This window comes from Ascaphus truei, chromosome 2, assembly GCF_040206685.1.
Source record: "Ascaphus truei isolate aAscTru1 chromosome 2, aAscTru1.hap1, whole genome shotgun sequence".
Lineage (NCBI taxonomy): Eukaryota > Metazoa > Chordata > Amphibia > Anura > Ascaphidae > Ascaphus > Ascaphus truei.
In genome coordinates, this window is record NC_134484.1 from 343466021 (window position 1) to 343489764 (window position 23744).

A 23744-nucleotide genomic window follows, 5' to 3' on the forward strand; every position below is an offset into this window, starting at 1 on the left:
GCAACATATATATTACAGGACCAATATGTCTTCGTTCACCCAGACAGACTTTATACTGCATTTAAGAAATTAATTTTTGGTGGTTTTATTTGAAAAATGTTGCAAACAATATTACAGTTTGCAAAATGTATAATGTCTCATGTTCAAAAGCCAATATGTACAAGCTAACCCATGTAGAGTGAAATCATTAATTCTCTAAGCAATTGCTCCAATTATTAATGACCAATGAAAGATGGAACATTCAGGTCTAAACACTTTTACAGATAGATGTGGGATCAGTACTACACGGAAACCTTGTACAGAAGAAAAAAAAAAATCTAGTCAGAGATTAAGCAAAAGTATTGTTTGTTTTGTGTTTTATTAAATGAACTAGGCCAAATAAAAAATATACATTAAACGAAAAATGAGCATCTATCCCCCAAAACATTGCCGTTGTTCCAAACTCCAGGTCGCCATCTGATCGAAGAATTTTTTTTTAACTGCCACTGCAAAAAAAAAAAAAAAAAGGGGGAAATTTGGTTAAGGGCTGCAGAATCTTCATTGCAATTCATGTTGTCCAAATACCAGCAAGACATTTCTTAATGCCAATAAATTAATGTCAATAAATTAATGTTTATTCCAGGATGCATTTACTAATGCTTGAAGTCAATAAAATGTTAATAAAATATGTTATACATATAATTATGCATGGGGAATGTACAGTATAGTATCAAATACATTAGTCTACAGCTAATAACGGCATAAGATTTATAAAGGAACTTTGCATCAGGTTAAAGGATATGGAATGCAGGGAAAATACCATAAAGATTCCTGAAATAATACTTCACACAATACCATCTTAGGTTTCTTCTATTGTAAGCATATCCCAGAAAACTTGAAAATTGAAACCTTCACTTACACAATAATGTTATTGATGGGAATATGGATCAGCTTTACAAAGAAACCAATAAAACCCATAATTGCAAAGCCGATTGCAGTTGCCATTGCAATCTTCTGGAATTCTGCAACAAAGAAAGAAAGATGTATTGTTAGAAGGAAAAAAAATATATAATTGTGAACCACAACTTTTCAGGTTATCCAGTACAACATTTATATTTGTTACGCTAGAGAGAACATCATCTCCTCGATTTAATTCAGGGTGTATCCTTTTTGTGTAAGGTTATTGGCTCTTGCACAGCATCTTTGTTGGATTTTTGTGCATTTAATTTAACTGAACCGATACAAAGTGCTTCTTTAGATTGGCCAATGGATTTTATTACATCTTATTGTTTTGTGAACACTACAAATAGTGGATTGTACACAGTAGAATCATTTTGTTAGATTACCATTTGAGTTCATCAATAATTTCCCATCTGGTTCTTGCCTTTGGTGTTCATGAGAATGTGTCTAAAATTCACAAAAACAGCCACTGCGATGCTAAGGAAGTTGTGGATATCTGTTTTAAAAAACGGTCTTGCAATTAAACTACATTAACAATCTGTTATACAGAAGACTGTCCTTAGATACTAGAAATAGGGAAGTTTACATAGCGTGATAAATGACTTAAACTTTATATATGCTTGAACTGCTATTTACAAAAATGTAACACTGCACACTTATTGGGGTAACATGGCCCTTGATGCATTACAAACATTAAGCAAGACATGCAGATTTAAATGTGCATTCGCTTTTATCCCACAAAGAAAAAAGAAAAAAAAGAGATAAGTTGATAAACTAAAGCAGGGGTGCGCAAACTGGGGAGCACGGCGGTTTCAGAGGCCTTGCGCTTCTCCGAAGGCCTTTAAATTAAATGCCGGGGGACCGCGCGACGCCTCTAAATTCTTACCTTTGGGCGGGGGGGGGGGGGAGAAAGAGAACGAGCAGACTGGGGGGCACAGACTGAAAAGTTTGCGCACCCCTGACCTAGAGCACTGCACCAAATTGATAAATGAATAATCCTATTGTTAGAAAGAGGGTGCAAGGCTGTGAATTATGAGCGAATATCAGAACATAGAGAGTACAAAAGGTGTACACTAGTGTTGTACCGGGTAATGTTTTATAATAATAATAAAAAAAAAAAAACAATGGGTAACGGGTACCCGGCCAAAATCAATAGTTCTACCTGGCCGGGTACCCGGTTGGCACTTACCTGCAGGGTGGAGGAAGACCGCGGCGACATCTATGAAGAGCAGCAGCGGTCCTGTGGCGGTGGCAGCATCAGAAGTGTCTTCAGCCGGCGTGAGAGCTGCTGGAATCCATTACACAGCACAGGAGCAGGTAAGCAGTGTGAGCCGGGGAACCACGTGACTGGAGCAGGAGCATTCCTATTGGACAGCTGCCTGTCCAATAGGAACACTCCTGCTCCGGTCATGTGTTTCCCCGGCTCACACTGCTTACCTGCTGCGGTGCTGTGTAATGGATTCCAGCAGCTCTCACGCCGGCTGAAGACACTTCTGATGCTGCCACAGGTAAGTGATGTTATTTTCAGATATCCTGACAATATCCGGTGCCGGGCCCACTTCTCAGTTGTCGGGTCCGGGTAATTGAAAATGTGACGGGTAACGCCGGGTACTCGGTACATCACTAGTGTACACTCCAAAATAACAGACATGGTTGCAAACCGCCCGTGTAAAACATTTAATAAAATCAATAAAAACCATTTCACTGTCATTACAGTATGAACAGTAATTAAAAAAGTAACTAGTGGGATAGGAGGGATGCAAGGGAGCTAGCAAATATCGCAAAGCATCAAAACAAATGAAGAACCAGAGAAAGATTAGTCACCTTGATAGGGTTGTATGCTCCCTGCCCAGAACAGTGCAGCTATGAGTGTACGGAGTGTAACAAGCTAAATAATAGCTAAAGTATATTCTATGCGAGTTACTGAGCATACGATTATTGCCAACTAAATGTATATGGCTGGATAGTGACAATATAAAAAAGATGTAAATATCATTGGACCTATACAGGAACAAAGCCACTCGTTAGTGGCCGAGTTCTGTAATGTATAGTCCAAAATGGTGAACAAACGCTCAGAAAGCTGTTGTAGTATTAGTAACTGATAGCAAGTGGAACAAAGCAGAAAAAAAGTATGTCTTAGTGAAGCCAGTATATCCGACTCCAATAGTCACAACATATATGAATGTATCTCAGACAGTTAACAGATTGCGGGTGGTGTGCAACCAAGGGAGTTCTTTTGGCGTGAACAACCCTTTGCCCATCAAAATAAAACTCCATGCCTTTTTGTTTCAATAAACATACCTTTTCGATCTGGCTTAGTACATCTTTTGACGAGCCTGATTGAGTCCTTCACAAACTGCCTGCTTGGCTCAACAAACTGCATTACCTGGTCCATGGCTGTCTGCAAGAAAAAGTATTTTATAGATCTTTTATTTTAACATCATCAGTCTGCCACCATCAACTCTAGTGAGGTGGCAAGAACAATGCTGAAACGTGGCAAAAGGGAGTAAAATACAAAAGTCAATATAGTGCAGTATGGAAAACTGTAAATTAGAATAGCAGGTCCGTCCAATTTAAAAGATCAAATTAAAAATGCCAAGTTTGACAATATTTTGTAACATCTGTTTGTGATGAGAAAGGTGACACTAAAATTAATGGCTCATGACATGTCAATACGGATGAGGGAACCACACTAAAAGCTGAAGGGACCCCTTCCTCCACCACCAAATACTGGTGACATTACTGGTATTCTTGTTTTTTTTTGTAAAGGGAATTGAAGTGGCCATCCAATAGGAAGTCACACGCAATGATGTTGCAGCTTCCTCCAAGCCCAAGATTTGGCAGCCATTTTGTTTCCCCCAGGGGAGATTTAAACCTAGTAACCACAGTTAAAATATGATGGGGGACCAGTGTCTACATGGAGCTGAGGATCATGGCATTGTGACTCTGGGGGATCCAATGGTTCTCATCCAGTAAATAAAATAAAGCACACAAAAAAATCCTGAGTCGCTTCTTTAAATCTCATTCAAATAGTAGCTGGGAAATCTATACAGTAAGCCACTGCTTCCTAACATGGGGGCGGGAGGGGGAATTGCATACTACCTCTTCCCAAGGGGCCCCCACAGACTTCTAATGCAGGGACATACACACTGGGATATCGAGAACATGAAACAAAGCAAATGGAGGGCAGAAAGTGATATCAAATACTGAGATCAAAAAGAATAGCACATCCCCTACCAACCCTACCTTAACCCAGAGTGTGTGTGAGTCTATGTATTTATAAAATGTTTTACCAGGAAGTAATATATTGAGTTACCTCTCGTTTTCAAGTATGTCCTGGGCACAGAGTTATGATGGCAAATACATAGTTACATAAGTGAACAGGGTATACATTATATACAAGACATTGCATGCACAGGTAGAGATAATGTTATAGGCTTTTGTAACAGTTACAGACCAGATTAAAATGTGAGACAGATAAACACTAACTCTCTATATCTATCTATCTATCTATCTATCTATCTATCTATCTATCTATCTATCTATCTATCTATCACACACACACTAGCAAGTGTAAATATACAATACAAGCTGACTCTTGTGCCAGGTACTTAACAGCACAAATCTGGGGATTCCCCTGTTGTATTTGGGGTGCGGACCCCGGATAAGAGGAGGGTTATCACGGACACCGGATAAGAGGGTTATCAGAAGTGTATCACAGCTATTTACCTGTGGCGGAGAGATACACTGAAGTGATAAGATCCGGGCGGTGTGATCTGCGCGGTGCTGCTCGGCCGTCTCTCGGAATCAGAAGGACACGTCGCACTCGCTGCGCCTGATTCTTCTACTGCACCCTCCGACGTCACCGGATGACGCTTCCGCCCGCCCAGTTACCAATCCAGGGCGCCTGCGTAGCCATATGAATGCGGAAGAGATTTAAGGGGCGCTCTATCCACTCTAGTAACGTCCTCTCTACTGCTCGCGGAGGTGTTAGCCAACGCTGAGCTGGCGCAAGGACGGCTGACTGGCTTTCTTTTTTTTTTCTTTTTCTTCATTGCAACTTTATTGTGGCAAATAACACAATCCTTCAGTGTTTTGGGGGTGGCGGTGCACTACAGTAGTACAGAGACAAATACACTAATCACTGCATTCCTGGAGGACAGTTACAATGCATAGATTACATACAGGACTGGCAGGTCTCACTGGTTTCCTCTGAGTGTCATTGATTCAATACAAATATATATGTAATTGTATCTACATTAAAGTGGAACCCCCTAGCTCTCATTCAGAGACCTCATCCTCAACTGTCTGAAATAAGCTAAATTTTCAGGTTCTGCCCATCACCCCCACCCCAAAAAAAAGATGTTTTAATGGTGATGTGCTGATTCTGTTGAATAACACATCCTTAATGCTTTATACAGTTATTCCTGATCTTCTTTTGCTTTTCTTTAAACCAGTGTTTTTCAACAGGTTCCTAGGAACCCTTCGGTTCCCCGGGCACTCCTAAAGGGTTCCCTGTAATTCTCAGGCCATTTGAAAATTACAAAAATACAGAAAAATTTACAATGCATCTTTCTCAGACGCGCTATTAGAGAGAGTTGTGCGCACACCTGAGATCAGATGCATTCTAAGGAACCCCAACCCTCTTTAATAGCGCGTCAGATCAGATACATTGCCAGGAACCCCAACCCTCTCTATAGCGCGTCTGAGATCAGATGCATTGTAAGGAACCCCAACCCTCTCTAATAGCGTGTCTGAGATCTGACGCATTCTAAGGAACCCCAACCCTCTCTAATAGCGCGTCTGAGATCAGATGCATTGTAAGGAACCCCAACCCTCTTTAATAGCGTGTCTGAGATCAGATGCGTTGTAAGGAACCCCGAACCTCTCTAATAGCGCGTCTTAGATCAGATGCATTGCAAGGAACCCCAACCCTCTCTAATAGCGCGTCTGAGATCAGATGCATTGTAAGGAACCCCAACCCTCTCTAATAGCGTGTCTGAGATCAGACGCATTCTAAGGAACCCCAACCCTCTTTAATAGCGCGTCTGAGATCAGATGCGTTGTAAGGAACCCCCAACCTCTCTAATAGCGCGTCTGAGATCAGATGCATTGTAAGGAACACCAACCCTCTCTAATAGCGCGTCTGAGATCAGATGAATTGTAAGGAACCCCAACCCTCTCTAATAGCACATCTGAGAACAGATGCACTGTAAGGAACCCCAACCCTCTCTAATAGCGCGTCTGAGATCAGATGCATTGTAAGGAACCCCGACCCTCCCTAATAGCGCGTCTGAGAACAGATGCATTGTAAGGAACCCCAACACTCGCTTACCCTTCCTTACAATGCATCTGATCTCAGACGTGCTATTAGAGAGGGTTGGGGTTCCGCAGAATTTCACAACATAGTTAAAGGGTTCCTTAACCAAAAACAGATTGGAAACCACTGCTTTTGACCATTGCAAACTAGGGCTGTCCCAGTATACAAGAACGTGGTTGATTTTCCACTATTTATACTTACTTATTCAATATGGTGTAATGTGCTTCACTGGAAAAGGTTGTAGTCCCCATTCATTAGAATGGAGCTGAAACCTGCAGCCCTGGGAAGCATTACCCAAGCATATTGAATATAGACCATGGCCCTCAGAGGCTCACCTAATAAACATTTCCATTATATCTGACTTCTGTTAGGTCAGTTTGTCCTTTGGGGTTACCATGTTCTTTCATCTGGACTTAACTGCTCATTGGTAGTTATTCATTGAGGTGCAAAAATGCAGACTGGGCACTAATACATGAAAATTCCCATTGACTTGAAATTCCGTGGTATTGCCCGATCTGCACTGTCACACTTTATGGAACAACCCCCATTCTGTTATAACTTTCTCTTTCACACACTGCAGCCACTTGACCACCTCTGATATATATGTAGCCCTTCCTGCATGACTTCTACGGAGATTACATTGGTGTGCTATGTATGGCTACTTCGCATGGGTTACCTTGACTCAGGGACTGGATTCAGGTGGCAGGGCATTGAGGTAGCAAAGTGTAAGGATTCTGTTCGATCCAGTCCGGGTTTTCTGTCTCTCCTGCCCTTTCTGCTCTCTGTGGCCATTTTGGGTACTGGCAGCCTGCTTTATAAGACTGCAGTTACCATAGGGGAGTCGCTGAGAAAAGTTCTGTGTGTTTGTAGTTCCTGTCGGTCTTTGCAGTAACGCCTCATCCTCTTGCCTGTTTTGAATTCCTGTTGCTGACCTCCGCTTGCCTCTTTGACTTTCTTTGCACCTCTGCCGCCAGCCCTGACCTCTGCCTGTCCCCTGGACTTTGCAACTCTGCCGCCAGCCCTGACTCCTGCTTCCATACAGACTTCGGATACTCTTACAGGGCTCTGTCCCTGGGTTGTGCTCGGTTTATTTGTATCCCTACCTCAGCCCTGCGGACCCGCCTCCTGATTTGAGACGAGCCCCGTCACACAAAGTTGTAGAATAATGGGCACCAGGAACTTTTTTTTTTCATACAACTATCTTTTATTCAGGTGCCCAGGCACAGGGACTGCACACTACACTTTATACAACATTGTATCAATGCGTTATGTTCTTCCATGAATGCCCAATCCTCTTAATACTCAGAGGGAGATATATCTCTTAGTTGCTTAACTATTCTGAGACCCGGTACCCCCTCCCTGTTCGGAATACCCCTCTGTATTATCCTGGTAATGCTAGGCCCATTGGGGTTTAAAGCGGGTCCCGTGCAAGTGACCCCAATTCCTTTGTTCGATGCGCGAACTGCCTTTTTCCTGCCGCAGAGAGGGCGGTTAATGCGGATCCGCAGTTAGAGCCGATCCTCCAGCACCTAGGAGTTCCCGTTACTGAGGCCCTCTATGGCATGCCATTTTCATACTTCAAAACTTATATTGGACTCCCTTAATCTTCTTCTGGGATCCTGACAAAGACAGTATCCTTTATCTACAACATAGTAAGCAGGGGGGACTGGTCTGTACTATTACTTTAGAAACATAATAATAGCATGTTCTTGTATAGCGCTGCTAATTGTACGCAGCGCTTTACAGAGTCATTTTGCAGGCACAGGTCCCTGCCCCGTAGAGCTTACAATCTATGTTTTCTGTGCCTGAGGCACAGGGAGATAAAGTGACTTGCCCAAGGTCACAAGGAGCCGACACCGGGAATTGAACCAGCAATCTCTACTCACTGAGCCACTCCTTCGCTTATCCAGTCTCCCTGAGGGTTCTATACTCATCCTCCTGTAACCTACCTTCTTGAACTTTACATACTCTCCGTCATGTCATGATCCCATTGTCACAGGTGACCAGGCCATTTACACATTTTTACCAGGATCATGCATTGAGCAAAACGAGTTAATGAAATGAATTTGTAAATTTATGCACAGGAAAAGGCAAACATACAATGTTACACAAACTACAGCAAAAAGACACACTTACTTGGGAATTGGGGTTGAAAAACGATACTTTCCTAGGTGTAGGGGCTAATAAATCCAAAGCTTGCCCTAAAAAGTCTTGGAACTGAAATCAACCTGCAGTTCCAAACGCCCCAGCTCCCCTCTCTCTCCAAAGGGCTGAAATTCACTTGGTGCTTAGAATCTTAGAAAACTTTGAGAGACCTTGGAGAACACTGGAAAACACTCTCTCTAATGGGGGAAGGGGTTATAATACCTCTGACTTTCATTCAAAAAATACTATAGCTCAATCCAAAGTGTGAGAAATTTCCCCATTGCCAATCAGAGACAAGCTGGTAGACACAACAGGGTTACCTGGAAATCTGAATGAACCAAGGGGCATGGACAATTTGACACCTCTGACTCTGGCTCCCTCAATTCTCCCATGGTAGCAGGCTCCTGCCAGTCTGGAGGGATTAATGGAAATGCAAAGGGTGTCTATTGATCTCAGGATGTGGATACTTGAATCCTACCCTGCTGTCCAAATGGTTTTGACACCTTGGACATGCTCTGGGGGCTTTCATCTCTGTGCACAAGCATATGTTTTAAAACACACTGTTCCATAAAATATACGCTTTAAAAATATCCCAAGTCTTTTGGTTAGGGGAAATAGAATAAGAAGCTGCACGTTATGTCTTACTAGCCATATTCCCCACACTCTATACAATAAACTTAGGACTGGACTTTTAAAAGTCCCCTCACAACCTTGATGATTGGAGTACCCCCAGGACCCCTATACAGGTTCTGGGTGACCTGGGCATTTACTGGGTATCCTCATTAACCTAGGGACCCCTTGACTGTTTCAGGGACACCTCACATCCCTATGCCCCTTTTACCTTTCTGGTCTGTGCTGAAGTGGTGAGTCGCGCAAGCATTTTCAAGGGGATATATTACCAAGAAAATGTGTCTACATGCATCCGGGCATCCAACCTGATTCCTTTGTACATTTTTAAGGGGAACCATCAACTCTGGGCCCTGACTAGATAGACACAATCTGTCAACACTTTCTCTGCAACCCCCACCCCTCCACCACCCCCCCCCCCCCCCCCCCCCGAACCTCATACCACAGCAATCCCTGCTTGCTGGCATCCCTGGAAAGGTCAAAACACAAAAAATCTTTATTGTCACATAATTAGAGGTATTGCTTTTACAACAGTTGGGTCCAAGAGCTGATGCTCCTGAACCCCAAAACATGGATCAGAGGTACAGTAACTAAACAGGCTTAACGAGTGAGCCCGGCTACCTCTTCACCGTCACACCCATGACACCACAGGGTGGTGCCAAGTACACGCTAAACATACTAGTAACCCTTTAGAGGGGGGGGGGGCTAAATATATCTATAATGTAAGGCAACGGATATCAAGCATGATTTCTTAAATACTTCTGCTTTACAGCAAAGCGTACATCAGGGCTCTTCCACTGGCGACACGAGGGTCAGATGTGGCCCACTAAAGGCCTTCGGACGCCCAGCTGACCAAGGAACTACAGTAGTATGAAAATTTAGAAAGTGCAATTATTCACACAGAAACTCATTTGTAAGTTAACGTAAATATATATATATGGTACCAATATTTACATGCTTGCAAAATGTTGACATATTGTAATTTTTAAGTCTTTAAATGTATCTAAAACCTAGTATGTTTGTGGCCCTTCTACTCCTAAATGTTTTCTATTCTGCCCCATTTGAAAAACTGGTTGAAGGTCCCTGGTATACAAGATTGGTTCAGGCAGTTGCAGAACAAACTGTATTATTTCAGTCCAGTTACAAGTAGTTAAGCAGACACAACTATAATGATTACATGGAAAGGTTGATTAAAAGATTCAACCGTTGCATGCAAACCTAATATGATCCATTAGTCAAAGGTACCTGCTATGCATGAACTGATTCCTACAACCTGTTTGGTTTTACTGGCAGTGTTTGTGCAGATTCTCAGAGGTAGTACATATCTAAATGACAGAAGATGCAGATATGTACATTTTATCATAATCAGATGTTTTAAAATATAAAATTCTAATTTGAGACGGTCCAAATTGAAAAAAATAAATAAAAAATAGGCAGTTTAAAAAAAAAAAAAGTAGGTACTTGTGTAGTAGGTTATATTATGTATCAAATTCTGCCAATTGTCAGTATAAAGATCGTCCTGATTTACCTGGTACTGTTCCAGAACAGCAGAAAAGCACTGATAGGTCAGGAATAACAGGATGAACGTTTTACACTGCAGCTCCCTACACTATCTCCCAAATATTGATGTGTTCTCAAATCCATGTGGCTATTGGCTAGCTACTGCTAGCATACGGTGTTTTGGGGGTCAGTGTAATTGAATAATTTATCACAATATTAAACCCATCACCCATGGATTCTCAAATATTTCTTTATCACAGACCAATATGTTTATGACAGTGTGAAATGCCACCATACTTAGGTATACCATAGCTCTAGATATATTGTATATATTATGGTGCAAAATAGTGACCGGTTATCTCCCAATGGCAGGCCAATATTCTTTTCTTGCAGGCTGAAATTGCCTGACACCTCCCAGACTTGTTCTGCAACTTGAACCAATGACCATCTCTTCCATCTTCTCCTGCAGCACCCGCATTAGTGATCTGTCAATCACCAACCTGGTCTGCAAACGTGCTCCACACAATCTTTTGCTCAATCATTTTAGAACTATACTTTGTTACTAGAATTGTGACTTCATGTATTGAACAAAAGACAAAAAGCCCTAGTGCTAACATCTAACTGGACATATTATATAGTTACATACTTATCTTTATATCTTCTCATAATCTTAGAATACTTTGGCTAAAGAATTTAACTAAATGACCCTTCCTTATGAGAAGATATACAGACAAGTATTTTACTATTTAATATGTCAACTTAGGTGTAGCACTAGGCCTTTTTGCCTTTTGTTCTATAAAAAAAAGAATTTTTGCATGACTAAATGGTCTTGCTACAGATTTGATCGTCACCATGAGTTGGAAATCAACGATTGTGGTGGTATATAAAGAGATTGGAACACACACACACACACACACACACACACACACACACACACACAACACACACACACACACACACACACCAGTTTCTTGGTCTGTCTCTGAAATTTCAATGGCCAGGAAGGTGAAAGACATATTGTGTCAAATAGTACATGTTTGATGATTTTTGCCAGTTCAGAAACCTGAGAGCACAAAACCTTTTTAGTAGCGCACCCAATGAGAGAGACCCACTTATTAGTCTAGCCATTGACTTACAGTATATAGGAGTGTTTTGGGAAGTATATAAAACACATGGAGAGACACTCGTGACCACACCTGTTATAGCTGCTAAAAAAGCTAATTGCATATTTATTGGCTTGTTGGCATATTTAAAATGAGCTTATTTCCCAGGTATATCAGGTGGGGACTTTCTAGCGTAATTCGACTATTTAGCTTTGACTTGTCAATTTTACCCAAACTTTTTGGGCTAAAAAGTTCATGTGATCTTCCCATTTGTAAAACTGTATTGAATTTTTGAGCAGATCATACTGTAGGTAAAGCGAATTTGGGAAGTATCAAATCCCATCAAAATGGCCTAAGTCAAGGAAAGACATTAAAAGGGAGCATTCCAAGCATTTTGCATTTTATTTTTTTTAAATGACGCAGCTTTCAACTGGCACCCGGGCCGCAGGAGATTTAAACCTCCATATTGTTTACCCAGCCCAGGAGACATACATTTGGTATAAAAAAAAAAAAAATATGAATGAATAAAGCCTTATTTTGTCAAACATTAAGAAAGTTTCTGAAGCGCTGGTGTATTCACCACCAATGTATGAAAGGAAAAACCCTGGGCACTGCGGATTTCTGCATAATCATTATGCCATTTGCTTTTGAGAAAGACCCTTGAGGCCGAAACGTCAACTATTGGCTAATACATTTTCAATGCAGAAATCCGCAGTGCCCAGGGTTTTTCTTTTCATACATGGTATCGGGAGAACCTAACAGAGATTCCTGACCCAGGAGCACCGGTATTTATATCATTTTTTCCCTTGGGGAGTGCGGCATTACCCTTCAAACCATAGATATTCACCACCAAGACATTCACAATGTTCTCTTTGAATGTTCGTTGAAAGTTAAGTTTTACATTTTTGAATAACATAGGCTTCAGTGTTGTATGACTTTCTCTCCATTTCTGGCGTAACATATTAAAGGGGCAGCCCCTCCTCCCCCATTTTAAAAGTGAGGCTCAATGTGATGCCTTTTGAAGCAGGTGTTACCAACCTTTTTTTCCTAGCTGTTTTTTTTTTTTTTACATTTTTAATTTAAAAAGTCCAAAGTCTGCAGTGGTCAAAGGCAACTCCTGCAGTTTATTCTCACTTTCTCCACCAGTCTGAACAGGGCTCTTTCCCTACACACTACAAAAGGGCCATATCAGAAAAATAAGTCATTTTATTCTTCTCAGATGCGTTTCTGAGGCTAGTAGCAGCCATATCAATGTAAGCTCCAGGCTAATTTGTGAGGAATACACATTGAACAGGGGGGGGAAAGGAAATGGACATTTTACTTAATCGATAACTTATTTTCTCCTGGTCCAATGGCAGCACATGGCCTGAGGTGGAATAGACACAGCCCATCTGAAGGTAGGACACAGACTTCTGACCTGTTCGCGGTTTTAGAAGTCCCCCTTTCTCCTTACCACTGTACTAATGAATCTATATTTACTGCCTTTGCACTAGTACTATTTAAGTCTATTTATGGTGCTGTACTGAGGCACATTTGTATAGACACCTGGTCATACTGATCCTCTAATTATCCTGGTATATCAGAGTACTAACCTGTACCTATTATAGGTCCAGCAGACTTATTGACTGCCTGCTATGTAATATATGAGACTGAGAAGGACTTATCTTTAACAAGCTACATGATTACATTTCTTCATATATTTACAGCAAATCTAACTACAATATCAGGTATAGGAGGCTGCAGGTTTGTTACCCGCCTGCAGTTCTCCTTACCTGTACATCTAATATATTTGGTGTTTTTGACTTCTACACTAGTACCTTCTAGGCTAGGGTTAATCATAGTGCCATATGTAAGCACATATAATTATTGATATTTGTATCAACCTAAATTTGCTATACAGTACAATATTGTATTGTTCCTACAACTTTTATGGCATCAACTGAGCAACACCTTATTCAATCATTGTTGCCGTTCAAGCTAGTCTCCATTTAACTTTGGAAGCACCATTTTCTCGTTGTTCACCTCGTCACCACATTTTGTATTTTTATTTGTGCTGTTATTTTTGAATATTTGTTGTGTTTGAGACTTTTTAAAAGCTGGTTTTTAATTCTCCTTACATTGTTTTATACACTAATAGGCTCGAGTTCCCATAACTGGGATTTCTTTTTCTTGTATATTATGTTATTGGCATCTGTAGTCTTAGAGAATTAAATGCTATTGAGGGACTGGATCTAAGGTCTTTGGTCTTATTTTTCCAGTTGCTTTTAATTCACCAATATCCAGTACTTTTGGTTTGTAATTTGAGCCTGAAAGACGATGAGTGCTGCCACTTGGACTTTAAGAGACAAATGACTGAGACCCTTATTGACTTTCCTGAAGAAACTAAGATGTTCGGGATCGATGCTAGTTGTGACTTCACGTTGCCAATGCACTAAGATCTGAAAATTGACCAAAAGTCAATAACAGATTATAGATATTACTGGCTTTATAGCCTTTATCAGTGTGTCTGATACTTGAACCATGTCTTCTTAGAATCTCCATTTCAGTCTCCAAGCTGTAAGGTGCAACATTTCTCTCGTTATGCGCCTGCACATCGCATGTGCTCTACCCATAATTGTCTCCTGTCCACCCTTTTAACAGCTACTGCTCCCTCACCTTAAACCTTTTTGCCTCACTGCCCCATACTTGTGGAACTCCATCACACTCAGCGTACGCCAAGCACCTTCTTTCCCCACGTTTAAGTGAAACCTTAAAAATTTGCCTCCTAAACAAAGCATTGCAACAGCCCACTCATGGCTACTGTCCTACACCCACGCCTACCAACCATTGTGGCCAAGCACCGTAATCTACTACACATATTCCCTCACCTGCTACCTCTGTAAAGTCTCCCAACAATTTCCATAATTTAAACCATTTTTTTTAAAAATAAATGAGGAAATAGATATTTTTAAAAAAAAGGTGTTAAGCAAGATCATCAGAGTAACAGCTTTTTAAAACAAATCAACGTTGCTTGACATTTGTTTTTGTATATATTTTCTTTCCTTAACCCATCTCAGTTGCTCTGTAGTCCCCTGAAGACTGTGGACTTTTACTGTTCTTGGCAGACACGAGATGGTGGTGGGTTAGTATGCAAACTGGAGGCCAACAAAAAGTCATAATATCAGGAGGCACTCCCGTTTGTAGTTTTTTTTGTGTTAAAACTGGCACACGCACACAGGGAATGTGGGGGGTGTCACCAGACATTGAGAGACCATTAACAATCCCGGTTTAGGGAGAAGTAAGAAAGGTTTAATTGTTGGGGATGACGAGGAAAAAAAAAAAGAATTTTTTTTTTACACACATTTATCTGTAACATTTACAAACCAAGAGTGACAGCTTCATGTTAATCTTTGGGTACAATACTGCCATACTTAATCTTTGGTCAAATCTTTATTCTATTGGCAAAAATGATTTAGGCAACAATTTTTTTATTTTATTATTTTAATAAAAGAAGTCAAACCAGACAAAGTACAGTTTTGCACATTCTCCCTTACTATTCCGCAGAACCATTATCTTGCCCTACTCTCCAGCTCTCTATTCCAATTCACCCCATCAGAGTCTGCTCCTTAAAATCATGCCCATCACTGGCATAAGCTCCAGTTGCTTCTGCTAGATCACTTCTCCATATCCCTCACCACTACCACATGTTCCAGTATTCCCTACTATCCCAACGGCTTTTCTGATATCCACATTTTATTATATCAGTTTTATTTCCCTCAAGTTCAAGCTGCTGCCCATCCAACATACCTCTACTACAGGTTATTTGGATTTCTCACTAACAAAAACCTTAGCTGACATTTCTCATACCTTTACAAAATAATATGCATCTTCTCCATCGTCCCCACTACTACAATGTTCTCTTCCAGCCCCGTCATCATAAACTATTAACTGCTCCTTTATTTCAGCCCCATAAAACTACAGCTGCTGTTCTATTATCATGCCTCCCACTGCAAGCTCCAGTTGTGCTCCTTTATACACTACACGGTCAAGATCCTGCTCCTCCACTATACCCAAAGTACCATAAGCTTCACCTGTTGCTCTTTCATCACAGTCCTACAGGTTCCAGTTGCTGCTTCTCTATTTCACACCTATTGCTATGAGCTTTTGTGTCTTCCCCTTCACAATGCCTCACACTACTACAAATTCCAATAGATGGTTCGTCACCACCTCAACAAAGTTCTAACTGCTGTTCTTCCAGTGAGCCTGCTCACCTGATCCTCCTGCGAATCCAATGCCTAAGTCTGTGGCTCCTTTAGCAAACTTTCGTGCCACTTCTCCTGTTTTTCTCAAAGGTCGTTTTGCAATTGGCGCCGACTCTCCAGCCTCCAAAAGTTTTCCCTCAAGTCCTCCCAGATTTTCTCATCCTCCTCCCAACTATTCTGCTCTTCTACCATGTTCATTGCCCTTTGCTGCTGCTCTGCAAACAAGTTATCTTCCCTGCCCTGATGCTCTTCCAACTGGTCAGCCAGCAATTCCCACTGTTCCTCAGCTTTACATAATGGAAATGCCTTCTCATCCTCTTCTAGTTCAAACTGGCATTCATCATCCTCTGGCTGGTATGGAGGAGATTCCTGCATGTCTAGCTCATCCAATGCCCACTCCTGCTGCTTCTTCATCTCATTTAAAAGCCATTCTTCCTGCTCCTGTAATTGATCAGCAGACAATTCATCCTCTGGCTGGTCTGGAGGGGATAGATGTATGTCTGGCTCATCTAATGGCCACTCTTGCGGCTCCTCCAATAGCCATTCTTCCTGATCCTGTAATTGATCAGCAGACAATTCATCCTCTGGCTGGTCTGGAGGGGATAGATGTATGTCTGGCTCATCTAATGGCCACTCTTGCGGCTCCTCCAATAGCCATTCTTCCTGCTCCTGTAATTGATCAGCAGACAATTCATCCTCTGGCTGGTCTGGAGGGGATAGATGTATGTCTGGCTCATCTAATGGCCACTCTTGCGGCTCCTCCAATAGCCATTCTTCCTGCTCCTGCAAGTCATTAGGTTGCCATCCATCATCCTCTGGGTGATATGGTGGGTATTCCGGCATGTCCGGCTCATCTAATGGCCACCCCTGCTGCTCTTCTTGCTCAAATAACCATTCTTCCTGCTCCTCCAGTTGTTCCGCTTCCCATTCTTGCTGTACAATGTCCTCTGGCCACACCTCTTTCAGTCGCTCCAGCATGGCCTTGACTTACTCAATGCGGTGTCCGTCTTGCCACTAGCCGTCTACTTTAGCTGCTAATGCTTCTATTCAGACTGCAACAGGTTAGCTAGGATACATGTTAAATAGTTTTAGATTTCCTTCAACCTGGGTTGGTTTATATGAAAAACACACTATATAGGCTTTTCTATTTAGTTATTTATTTTTTAAACTGCCTTTTGGAAAATTAGTTTAAGGGCCAAAAGTGTACAATGTAATGTAATACATTTATTAAAAAAATAAAAAGACTTACTGTAACTAGAAATACAGTAGCTATGTCGAGTCCAGTTGTGATAGTGCAGAGTAAATTAGAACTTCAGTATTAGGTGATACCTTTTTTATTTGGACTAAATTGATATTTTGTTTGCCTTTCTCTGGATCAAAATACCGTAAATACAAATACATAGGATAAGTATCTGTCGTCAAAATGTAACATAGGTTGAACATGGACATATCAAATATGCTTTTGAGAGTTCTATTCTTCCTCAGTATATTCTTGACCTGAGGAAGAGAGGGAAAAAAACAAAACTCTAAAGTGTCTTATAATATCAATTGTTAGTCCAAATTAAAAAAAAAAGTGTATCACTCAATACTGAAGTAATCATTTACTCTGCACTAAACTGTTTTATTAAAAATTGTCATACTTCCAACATTGTTTAAGCATGTATACCATATATTGTTATCACATAGTCCCCTGTAGATGAACCAAGTTCATCTGGTTTAAGATATTTACCCATTTATGTGCCGATTAAATGAAAGTTAAAAAAAAAAAAAGATGGCTGCTGGGGTTATCCAATAGGAAGCAGCGCTGTCATGCTCTGAGGACACTTGACCTGTGGGAGCGAGGCCTGTTCCATTTTTTTTGTTCTCTTTTTATGGGAGTATGGATTACTTTCTTTCTTCACCCTTACCATGAAAAAATTATAGATAGCCTTACCTTTTCATTCTAGAGTAAATGCAGCCATCTTTGACTTGTAAAGTCCTTTATGATACTGGTCACACCAGAGAACCTTGTGTTCATCGAAAAGCATTCATTCCTCTTTGGTATCTCCTACTACAGAACAGCATACTTGTCATCTTCCGCTGTGCTGCCATATGGAAAAGAGTAGGGAATATTGGTCAGGTTTATTTTGAGTTAAAGTAGCTAGAGCAATTAGTTATGCATGTCTATTAACTGTATCCTCTTTAATACTTCCTGTGTAATAAACAACATCAGTGCACAATGACAGTACACTGTAAGAAAAAAACCTGTGAGCTTTCAAAAGCTATATTCTATAATACACTATACAGGCAGTCCTCGGTTATCCGACACAATGCGTTACTCAAAATGGCGTTGTAAAGCGAAACACGTTTTCCCATAGGAACACTGTTTAAATGAAAGGTTCCGTTCCTGAAGGCATTTTTAACACTAAAATACACCAAATATTTTATGCAGGCAATAAGATATGCAGCACACACATAAATTATATAGTGTATATACACTGTATTATATATATATATATATATATATATATATATATACACAAATACAACTGTATGCTCATCTGCATGTCTTAGGCAGGTCTGCAACCCCACCTTTCACCATTATCACCCAGCATACAGCACTTCCACAAGGGATTCTGGGAAATGACATGCAAATGAGCACACAGTGCCACCTTTTGCTTCAAAAACCATTTTTAAACATGGTTCCCTATAGGCTTAAGCTTGCTGCATGGTCACAGCCTGGGTTAAGGTGCATACCCAGAAAACCACCCACAGACAGCTGTTTCGATCTTAATGGGTCTCATCAGTGTGGGGTTGACTAGCTGGGTATGCAAAGAAGCTATGGGATAGGAGATATATATATAAAATATTATATTATACTATACTATATTATTTATTATGATATATATATATATATATATCATAATAAATAATATAGTATAGTATAGTATAGTATAATATATATATATATATATATATATATATATATATATATATATATATATATATATATATATATATATACACGCTCTTACGACGTTGTTTATGTGAATATGTATGTATGTATGTATAGAACACACAGAAGGAAAAAGTTGCTCAACACCTAGTATATAAGGTTAACTCAAGCCCTTTAATTATAACTAACTATAAGGGTGAAATAAAATATATACCCCAAATAAAGTCAGTAAATAGATTAAATGGGACCTGATGGTGCTAGGGGATAGTGAAAACTATATAAGACACACAAATGAAAAGGACAAAGACAATCCCCTTAGTAGCACTCTAAATTACACCTAAACTAATCTATAAAATAAAGATTGTTTAAAAGAAACAGATGCTCCGCCAATTCAGAAAAAATGAACAAGATTTTATTGATTTAACAGCAAGACACACTAACTTAAAAACATGAAAGTACTAAAGACAGCCTTTGAAAATATATATGTATCAAAAATATAAATAGAGGACTACTAATAAAATACTATCAGTATTACAAAGAGAAGAAAGACTAAAATGTGTCTAGATAAGATTTAAATAGTGACAACAAAGTAGTTTAGTCTAACATAATAGGCAATACAAAATATATTCCCACTGACATATACCTAAAAATGATAAATCATTGCGTTGGAAAAAGTATATAGTCAATGACCCAGTATATAGCCAGGAGAAGAAATTAATATGTATACCAAAAACAGGGGGGGGGAAAAAGGAGCACACAGGGAAAAATAATATAACAATAATAATAGTTATACCCTGAACAGCATTTCCCAAAAATGAAAACAATAAGAAAGAATAAAGTCCAAAATGCTGCATCAGATCCATCGTAAGTCCCTCAGAATAAAGATTACATAAAGGCTGTGGTAAAGTAAACACTCTTTTACTTTATTCTTTGTTCCTGTTATAAGCAGACTTTGGAAACACATCCTGTACAAACGATATGGACATACGTTCAACACAATCTAGCTGCAGCTGAGTATTACCCTCCTTACTGTTTGGGCATTACCTGTCCTTGCAGTTCTGCGCATTGTGGTGTTTTCAATATGCATGACTCTGTTTGCTAATATGTCTTTATTAGTTATATTTTTTGTTTGCTGCATCAGTTCTTATTGTTTTCATTTTTGGGAAATGCTGTTCAGGGTATAACTATTATTATTGTTATATTATTTTTCCCTGTGTGCTCCTTTCCCCCCCCCCCCTGTTTTTGGTATACATATTGATTTCTTCTCCTGGCTATATACTGGGTCATTGACTATATACTTTTTCCAACGCAATGATTTATCATTTTTAGGTATATATGTCAGTGGGAATATATTTTGTATTGCCTATTATGTTAGACTAAACTACTTTGTTGTCACTATTTAAATCTTATCTAGACACATTTTAGTCTTTCTTCTCTTTGTAATACTGATAGTATTTTATTAGTAGTCCTCTATTTATATTTTTGATACATATATATTTTCAAAGGCTGTCTTTAGTACTTTCATGTTTTTAAGTTAGTGTGTCTTGCTGTTAAATCAATAAAATCTTGTTCATTTTTTCTGAATTGGCGGAGCATCTGTTTCTTTTAAACAATCTTTATTTTATAGATTAGTTTAGGTGTAATTTAGAGTGCTACTAAGGGGATTGTCTTTGTCCTTTTCATTTGTGTGTCTTATGTATGTATGTATATACACATATATACACACACACACACACACACACACACGTTGCAAATCGTCGTAAGAGCGTTGGATAAGCCGTTTTGGTGTTGTAAAAATGAATATAGGTATGCATTGCATAGCGTTAGATAAGCCATTCGTTGTAAAGCGTAGCGTTGTAAAACGAGGACTGCCTGTAGTTTAATCTATGGAGAACTCAGGGTAGTTAGGTATCACAACCAACAACTCTATCAAAAATTATATAGTATTATGAATGAAAGATACTCTGCAGCAAACTATTAATCATGTGTCAGATACAAGCATAAACATGTAGGCCTATTATCTTGAATACTGAAACCACTTTTTAAAATTGGAAATAGAAAGATAGGCAAAAACAGAACACACTAGGTAAATAGACAACATACACATCAATGTAGGAGTCCCGACCTACAGGTACCATCAGGAGCTCAAAAAAGGTCTGAACATAAAGGACTGAAATGTTGACGAGATGTGCACACAATTTGCATAGTAATTTTGCTTGCCTGTGTTTTTGATTCATGACAGGGAGTACAGGCCATAAGTTTCCCTAAGTTCACTATGGTATGCGCCTCTGCTTGTTTTTTTCTTTTAGGTATTTGTAAAGAAGCTTTTTGGCCCATCTTTGGTGAGCAGCTACCAAACTTTGGAACTCTACCCTGGATTTCTCCACTACTTCGGGACTGAGTGTGATATATTGCATTACTAATAGGTTTGATGCAGTATTATTAGTCGCCATTTGGCAAGATTGTTTTCCATTTTCATTTTATTATTTATATTATCAGGTTTCTTTTGCAGCCTAATAGATTCTAAATGCAACCCCTTAATAAAATCCCACTTCACACCTATTGTATTTTAATTTTTTTGTTAAACAGTATCGACTTTTGCATTATACTGTACTTGTCTGTGAATTGAATGTATAACCTCTGTTCATTTGATGTAGCCAGGTATTGTTATCATAACTCTGTGTCCAGGACATTTGAAAACAAGGAGGTAACTCTCAATGTATTATTTAAGTAATAATCCCAGAAGAACAGGTAGTAACAGGGCATTACTGGCCAATAACGCCCTGGCTAGAAGAGTTGAAGGCCCAAGGCGAAGCCGAAGCACTTTTGCCCAGCCAGGGCATTATTGGTTAGTAATGCCCTGTTCTAAGGGGATTATTACTATTGTAGCCCCCTTTCCCCTGTGTCAGGGAAACTACGTGTGCTGCTAATACCTGCGTGGCAAACAGGAGGCCTGATCCTCCGCCACGGGGAGCATGTGGTGTGTGTATCAGTATCTACTAACAGCGCCTCCATCTGAGAGGGATCCTTACGCAGTAGGATGCCCCCTCAAAGACAATATGCCCAGTAATGACACAGGTTATATGCAACAGTATTTACTGAACAATGCATATAAACAACCATAACACATACAGTATATTGGATACCGACCCGCTGAATATCCCCACAGTACTTGGGTGCAGGGGCACCAGTGTCCCAGTGTCCAGGCTTTAATAGCCACACCCACCCCCAAGTGTGTAGCAGTGCTGCCACAAGATGTGTTGGTGCACTTGTAGGGATACTTTCCCGGGGCTCAAGCACCCAGGTGCCGCTGGGTAACAGGCAACCGATCCGTCTGTTCCACCAAAGATCCGCCTCCGCGTGGGGTGGCCTCCAGCCGGAGCATCCCACCTTAAAGATAGTCTCTGAGTGGATGACCTGGTTTGGTCACAGATGTAGGCCGCGCACACCGTGTGCGTGCGTCAACGCTGTGCTACCTAACACTAGTGTGCTAAGGAAAGCGTCCCTGTCTTGGGCCTGCCCTACAACACAAGAGCCAATAGTGAGGGGTCTAGCTGGGACCTAAGGGGGGGGTGTTCTGGCCTAGTCCAGCGGAGCACTGCTCCCTGGACATTACCTATCTCATTTCTGTCCTGCTTCCAACTGACTTACTTCCCTGAGCGCGCCAAATGTAACTACTTCGTGCTCCCGAGAATCCTGCAGCCTTATTGGCTAGATTCCCCCATGTGGTCTTCGCCCCAGGGGCTGCTGGGGCTTGTAGTTCCCCTTGCGGAGCTAATTCCAGACGGCCACGGCTATGCTCACACGGCGCATGCGCGATCCTTCTAATGTCCGTCGGATGCTCTGCTGCGCATGCGCGAGCCTTCCTGTCATGGCAGAGCCCTGCGGCAGTGTTCACAGCGAGTCTCCGGCGACATGCTCGCCCAGCATCAACCTCCCTGCACCGGAGGGAGAATGCAGCTGAACCAGGGGACCTGGTTACATCATTATAGGCTAAAAGTAGGCTTTTCTCATCAATAGACATTTTTGTATAGGTATATAAAAAAAATTCTTAAAGTAAAATTGTAAATACATTAAAGCGCCTCTATATACACTAACACTGCAGCCATCTATACATACACACACACACACACACACACACACACACACACACACACACACACACCTCCCCAATCTATAAATACACACACTGTGCTGCCTCCACACAAACACAAACTCTGCAGTCCCCCCCCTCTGTACACCAACAAAAAAAACACACAAACAGACACACACACACACACAGCTGATAATGTCCAGAATTGTAACCAGAGCAGGGATGTCAATTATGCCCAAAATGTAACAGCTTTAGCCTATTATTCCTGGTAAAACATTATAATAAATAGGCGTCGCTTACTACTACTACTACAGCAGTGTTGAATCAGCAGCCGTTTCAACTGACACAGCAGGAAACATGTTAGTACTACCTTTAAAGACACCGTTACATACACTACATCTCCCCTGGTTAAGCAGCACTCTTTGCATAGCATACACGTACAGTATTTAGACACGTCTACTTACCGGATAGATTTTGAACCACCCACTTCCTGCTTGCCTCTGTTTCCCAGCAGCTCTGCTTGGCATTCAGCAGCTCCCCTGATAGGCTCTTTATATTTCCCTGCTCTCGCATGCAGGGCTTCAGCTTGCAGACCACATTGAGCTATCACAGAGCACACATCTTGTTATGGGGAGGAGTTGATGTTGCTGTGGGAAGATTTAAAGAGACAGTCCTGCAAAGGACAAGAGTGAAAAGGGACAGTGCAGACCCTTCAATATTTGGCAAATGATAGATACACTTAATATACTACCTCAGTGCAGGATAGAGGAGATACCAAGCAACTAACACCTCCTAAGGGAGGCTCTGCAACACCTGCAATTTCCTACGTTACATGCCAAGA

The 23744-nt window shown here is 40.7% G+C and overlaps 2 protein-coding genes across 8 annotated transcripts; both read right to left on the reverse strand.

Annotated features, from left to right (window-relative positions):
* Positions 1-339: 339 nt before the first annotated feature.
* SEC61G (SEC61 translocon subunit gamma) lies at positions 340-4827 on the reverse strand. Its single transcript, XM_075586754.1, has 4 exons — positions 4669-4827; positions 3241-3340; positions 899-1001; positions 340-485 (listed from the first exon to the last, which is right to left on the reverse strand). Exons 2-4 carry the CDS (start codon positions 3332-3334, stop codon positions 476-478), a joined length of 207 nt encoding a protein of 68 aa, XP_075442869.1. The 5' UTR covers positions 3335-3340; positions 4669-4827; the 3' UTR covers positions 340-475.
* Positions 4828-14918: 10091 nt separating this feature from the next.
* LOC142487427 (uncharacterized) lies at positions 14919-23522 on the reverse strand. 7 transcript variants are annotated; one of them, XM_075586756.1, is made up of 3 exons: positions 23368-23522; positions 17809-17959; positions 14919-16941 (listed from the first exon to the last, which is right to left on the reverse strand). In XM_075586756.1, exon 3 carries the CDS (start codon positions 16851-16853, stop codon positions 15960-15962), a length of 894 nt encoding a protein of 297 aa, XP_075442871.1. In that variant the 5' UTR covers positions 16854-16941; positions 17809-17959; positions 23368-23522; the 3' UTR covers positions 14919-15959. The 7 variants fall into 7 exon arrangements, with proteins under 7 accessions (XP_075442871.1, XP_075442873.1, XP_075442877.1 ...); XM_075586758.1 differs by lacking the exon at positions 23368-23522 and adding an exon at positions 23274-23364; XM_075586762.1 differs by lacking the exon at positions 23368-23522 and adding an exon at positions 23204-23303.
* Positions 23523-23744: the final 222 nt, after the last annotated feature.